This window comes from Phytophthora infestans, genomic scaffold, assembly GCF_000142945.1.
Source record: "Phytophthora infestans T30-4 supercont1.20 genomic scaffold, whole genome shotgun sequence".
Classification (NCBI taxonomy): domain Eukaryota; phylum Oomycota; class Peronosporomycetes; order Peronosporales; family Peronosporaceae; genus Phytophthora; species Phytophthora infestans.
In genome coordinates, this window is record NW_003303739.1 from 1,019,498 (window position 1) to 1,025,337 (window position 5,840).

Here is a 5,840-nt window from a genome sequence, read left to right on the forward strand (position 1 = left end):
CGGACTTCCTTCTTCAGGTTGGCGAGGGTCGACACGAAGTGAACATTCGACCTTGGTAACGATTATATCAACATTCCACGCGATATGCTCATCGATAACCCGCCTCCCGCAGAGAATGCTGACGAAGATGAAGAAATCCGCCCGGGTGCAATCCCCAGAGGCATGTCGCGAATGATCGACGCGATGTACGCAGACATTAATAACCAGGACGTGGCAACAGATAAGTACTTTGCCAGTCGCACGATCCTGACGACGACAAACGCGGTGGTCCATCGCATTAATAAGGCGGCGACGGATCGCTTATCAGGCCAAGCCAGGGAATATGTGTCTTTGGACTCGGTGCAAGACGACGTGGACGGCAATTTGTTTGAGCCCGAGGTCCTCCATTTGCTGAATATGAGTGGCATCCCACCCCACAAGCTAAAGCTCAAGAAGGGCATGTCTGCTATGATGATGCGGAACTTGAACGCTGACCTCGGCCTGTGCAACGGGACGCGCCTGCGGATAATTGAGCTGAAGGACCACGTCATTCACGCAGCCATCATGACAGGCAATCGCCAAGGGCAGCACGTGTTCATTCCTAGGATTGTGTTCATCACTGACGACGACGTTGGCAATTTACCCTTTCCCGGCTGAGGCGCAAGCAGTTTCCGATTCAATCTGCTTTCGCAATGACTATCAACAAGACCCAAGGACAGACTGTCCAGTATCTGGGGCTTTACTTGGCGACACCGTGCTTCTCCCACGGACAGCTCTACGTTGCGATGTCCAGAGTCACAGCAAGGTCAAGATTTAAGGCGCTGATCGAATATCCTGAACTGAAGGAGGAGGACGGAGCTTTACATGTACAGACAGATCTTTGAGGGTAGGCAGGAATAATTGCTTTATCGTTTTTCACGTAATTTTGCTAACAAACGAAGAAACGTTTTGACCCGCCGGCCTGCGGCCTTCATGGATGAAAATGTGGCCTCACTCTATAAATGCAGCACGTTTTTACAGTGACATTTCTCCTTTTAATATTTTCATGATGTATAGGGACACAAACCGCCGGAGCGAAGCGGACTACACAGCTGAGACCCACCGCCGCGAAGCGGCGGCGCTCGGCTAGTGCACACATGTATTATGTGTGAGCGTGAATCGTGGTGGATCCAAACCAGACCTAAATATTGTCGCACGTGGCTCATATTGAACGCAGCGCAAATCTGTTAGACTTTGACTTGAGTGAACACCCACTAAGTAGCGGTACGACCCCGGCGGAAAGGGACGGAATGCCGAGAGTGACATTCGTGTTGGAATCTATTGGAGCAGATCTGCGAGAGTGTTTCTATTACACCCGATTTGTCGTCGCTGTTGGAAATTCTCAGGATGGAATCATCTTCTCCGGTTCAGCCTTTTAACAGGAAATTGGGGTAGGGGGGCTGTCAGGAAAATGGTTGGGATGCTGTTTGCCAGTTTATTTGGCGGTACGCGCAGTGCTCAGTCAACGAATGCAGTCAAGGTGTTGACTGGTTCGCGAGTCGAGGCGCGGGGTTCTCTCGGCCAACTGGCGCTGAGGTCAATGAACTTCAATTACGACGCTTCTTGGTCGTTGTTCTTTCCGCATCTGTGCTATTTAGCTGTAATAAACCCGACGACCAGCCCCGTGTTAATGGCGATGGAAATGCAGGACGAAAGCTCTATGTTGTCTGAGTGTAGATGGCAGTGGCTTTGCTACGGATACTTTTCAAGGAGACCCCGCATACTGTCGTGGCTGGAGCGACTTACACTTCAGAATATTCGTGTGCGTAGAGAGGACGTTTAAGCGATGCGAGCTGATCTGCTTTCGGAGTCTCCTGAAGAAAAGTTACGTGGTATTGAACAACAGGAGCAACATCAAGAGCAGCAGGAGTTCTCAATTAAAGCAAAAGCCTCACTGCGACTACTGCTAATGGAGGTGGGCGAAGAGCTCGAAGATAATGCGATATTCACGGTCATCCGAGAGATACTAGGAGTAAAAATGGACGAGCTAGTTCCAGGGTTTGGTAAATGTCAGACTCAGCGATCCAGTCGGGTTCAAAATGATTCTACAGCTGAGGATACTACACAAGGACTAACACTTGTGCTTTCATTTGTGAACGACCCGGACGACGATCTTATGTGTGAGGTTTTGGGTGTCATTGGTAGGACTTAACCATCCAAGTAACTACCATTCGTTCTGCCATGCTTGTATAATACGAATTACTGCCGAGTGTCCACGTTTGCTGTTTGCGCACCCTTTTTTTTTTCTTTGCTCGGCTCAAAGCTCGCGATAGCAGACTGCAAAGCCCACTCACCATACCGTCGACAGTACAGTCTTCGCTCGAAAACGCCACCGCTACCATCAGTTGTATCTCTATGACGAAGCATCCGTTTGCGAACGCTATACGACGACTGCGTCTTTCTACCTTGAGACAGCGGTGGTGACACTGTTACAACGCGTGAGGAGTACCATGCTGCCCTGCTGGGTATGCTCGCACGAATTCGTTCGCTAGAGTATCTTGACGTCTTGGCGTCGACCTTCCACCTCGTGCTATCGTCGCTGTTCAATAACTTTCATCTCGAGAAACTACCTGCTGTTCGAGACGAGCTAAGTGTGAAGTCCATACTGGAGTTCCTCAGCATTATGCCACAACAAGCTCTTCCAACACAGAAACGCGTCAAGACATCTCGTTGTCTTCCTGTGTTAGATAGAAACACCATCAGCTTGATATTCGCGTTCGCAGCCACGCGTGTGCTTTGAGCATCCGCAATTCAGGAGGTTTCATTTTCCCATCCGAGCAGGAAGGTGGATAAGTGCTGTTTGACAAACACAACAACAGAGTTTTGCTACTATTACAAGTAGCTGTTTTTATTTGTTTCTATGTAGTAGTATTTCTGTGTTTCTAAGTGGTACTACAGCTCATGTCATGAGTACTGAATTTGGGATAAAAACGTTTTGAAGTACTACACAGCTAAATTTTAAAAATACTACGTTGTAAAAGTGATACGGAAGTACTACTTGGTATTCGTATTCGACTGCAGAATAACATTGATTTACATGTAAGTTACGGATAGCAATTATCTACACGAAGTTCTGGCGGTAGTTGTCTTTGGATACCGCCGCGAGGTGTGAGCTGCGGTTGCTGCTCGTTTCGCTCACTGGAGCCGACTCGGCGTTGGCTGCAGCCTTCCGTTCTGCATCCAACGCAGCCATCGCAACCTTGGTCTGTCTAGCAGACTTTCTGATTGCCAAGTACACGGAGGTCGCCGAGAGAAGACAAGCCACAACAGCTAGAGCGATGGAGGCCTCCATAGGAGGACCGTACGTATTGCTCATCATACCGCTGTCGGAAGAACTCGATCCCGAGATAGCAGTCGTGCAGCGAGGACCACCCCACGAATGGTACAAACACTCGCAGCGCTTCTTTACGCACTTGCCCGTCTTCAACGCCGTTCTGGAAAGAGTGCCACCGATGGTGCAGTCGTCACTCGTCTTGCAAAAGGCTTTTCCAGCGACCTCCTCCCACTTGTTATCGTCGTCTTCGTACTCGTCAATGTGGCCTTCGATCCACTCCTTAGTCGGGTGACTGGCAGGGTCGCACCCAATCTGCATGTAGTTGTCGGCTTCGAGGTCGCCAGCCAAGTCCTGGTACAGACGGATGTAGTCGATCTTCATGTACATGGGGAACTCGTCACAGATCTTGTTGGTCACTGGATCTTTGCCGTCTCCACGGCACTCCATGCCCGGGTTCGGCGGCTTCGCACCCCACGAGCTCGACAGCGCCACATTGAAAATCACGTACAAGGGCTCCTCGATCATGATCTTCTGTGGGTTATCCTTACTCGGGTTCTGTGGCACGCTCACGATCGATTCGGTCGTGACTTCAAACAGCGGCTCGCCATGGAGTTGCCACCGCACATAGCCATTCTCGCCAGTGACCCACTCGACCTGGTAATCCAGATATCCGGTGTACGCACCGAAGCTAATGGGCCAGTTGGACGAGATAGCGTCCATCTGGTAGTTGAAAGGCTTCATGGCATTCGACTTGGGTGTCGTGCTCTCGTTACGAGGCTGGGCACACTTGGAGAAGGTGTTGTCCGGGTCACACAGGTACGAGCCCATGTACGAGTTGATGAGCGGATAGCACGTGCCGTTCGAGTTGATGCCCCAGTGGTTCTTCCCCTTGCCGTCAATTAAGCTCAGATCAGCATTGACATCTCCCGAGGCAGGACACGTGTCGACTGTACACGTGTTTTCTGTGATTCCTTTCTTAACGGAGGCCGCAACGGTCTCATACGTCTGTTTCTCCTTTGCGTTCTGCGCGCAGTAGTTGTTGGCTCCGTAGCGAAGACCTTGGTACCACGACTTGCGGCCTCGCTCCTTTTGGTAGAAGGAGGTCGGGACGTCGATGTAGTTGGAGCCAGGCGTCACACAGTTGTAGCTGTACAAACAGTAGCTGAAGTCGCCCGTTGAAGTGTTCACAGGGAAAAGACGGTAGTCTTCAGGCATGCCTGGAGCGATCTGAAGCGAAGATGAGATGGCGAGACCACCACCTTCGAGCACGTCGATCTCTGGAGCTCCGCGCCCTTGATTCGGGTTGAGACCGTATCCGGGATTGTCATCGCATGCGCTGATACGTTGAAAACTTGGGTCAAAGACGTCGGCGTCGCATCGGTTGTACGAGAACGGCCACATCCGGTTGGTCGACGCCGAGAAAATGGCACGTCCGAGGTTGCCCAGCATCCAAATACCGGGCCATGTCGGGTAGTACTGGTTGTTGGCGACCTTACCAGTCGCTCCAAGATCTCGGTCGGGGTTTCCGGACTTTGCGCTGACAGCTCCAGGGAGTTGCGCCCGCACTTCGAGCATACCGCCCTGGTAGCAGAATTTATTCCACGACTGTACCATTGCGCCACGGTACCAGAAGTAGACGTCCTCGAAGCTGGGTGGGTGGGTGTACATGTTGTAGACGTGGATCGTGTTCTTCTCGTCGATGGCCTTGATATAGAAGTAGCACGTCCCGTCGTCATCGCACCTTGTAGAGGTCATGTTGTGCGAGTAAAGCTCAAGAGCACCGTTTACACCGTCGGGTTTCTCGAGAGACGTCCAAATGTGGTCGTCGCCCGCACGGAAGCTGCGGTTGGCGACGTTGAACTCGTCGCTCATGACGAGATCCCATCGTCGACCACGTGAGCTCGTGTACACGTATCTGTCCTTGGGGGTGTCCGGGTCGACCCACGTCCCGATGCCCGACCTGGTCGGGTACGTTGTGGCATTTGTGGCCTCAACGGAAGCTGTCCACAACAGCGCCAGGCTGCATACAGCGGCATATCGTACGAACTGCATCGGAGTTTTTGCGGTTATCTCCGATGACCTTGCAGCTCGAGGAGGGGGATTCTGGAATGACAAAGGTTCTGGGCTGTGCGGCATGGAACTGTTGATCTGCTCTTTAACGCGACATTTTTTTTAACAGCCGAAAGCCCAGGCAGATGGATACCGGCACCGTGTACCAAACACAAGCTGCAAATGGCAAGGCTGTCAACCAGGGGTTAATGGTAACTCCAAAATCGGTGAAGTTAATATTGTGAAAATATCACCTGTAGACCAGTTAATATAAAAAATATCACCTAATATTTTCTTTTGAGACAATATGATATTATTAAATATCAACTTAATATTAGTTAATACGATATTATATTTTTCAATGATTGCGTAATCGGGCTACATTAACTAATCAGATGTCGTTAACGCTCGACTAGCTGAAGTATTACTAATCAACCGTGAGTACCGGGACAATTGTGAGTGACGGCAAGGTTGGCGTTGTGTGTTGGCACTGCTGAGC

At 50.8% G+C, this 5,840-nt stretch overlaps 1 protein-coding gene across 1 annotated transcript; it reads right to left on the reverse strand.

Annotated features, from left to right (window-relative positions):
• Positions 1–3,026: 3,026 nt before the first annotated feature.
• Positions 3,027–5,428, reverse strand: PITG_10750 (beta-glucan synthesis-associated protein, putative; the record flags this gene model as incomplete). Its single annotated transcript, XM_002901535.1, has 1 exon — positions 3,027–5,428. The coding sequence occupies one exon, from the start codon at positions 5,426–5,428 to the stop codon at positions 3,080–3,082; it is 2,349 nt and encodes a 782-aa protein (XP_002901581.1).
• Between the last annotated feature and the right edge of the window lie 412 nt (positions 5,429–5,840).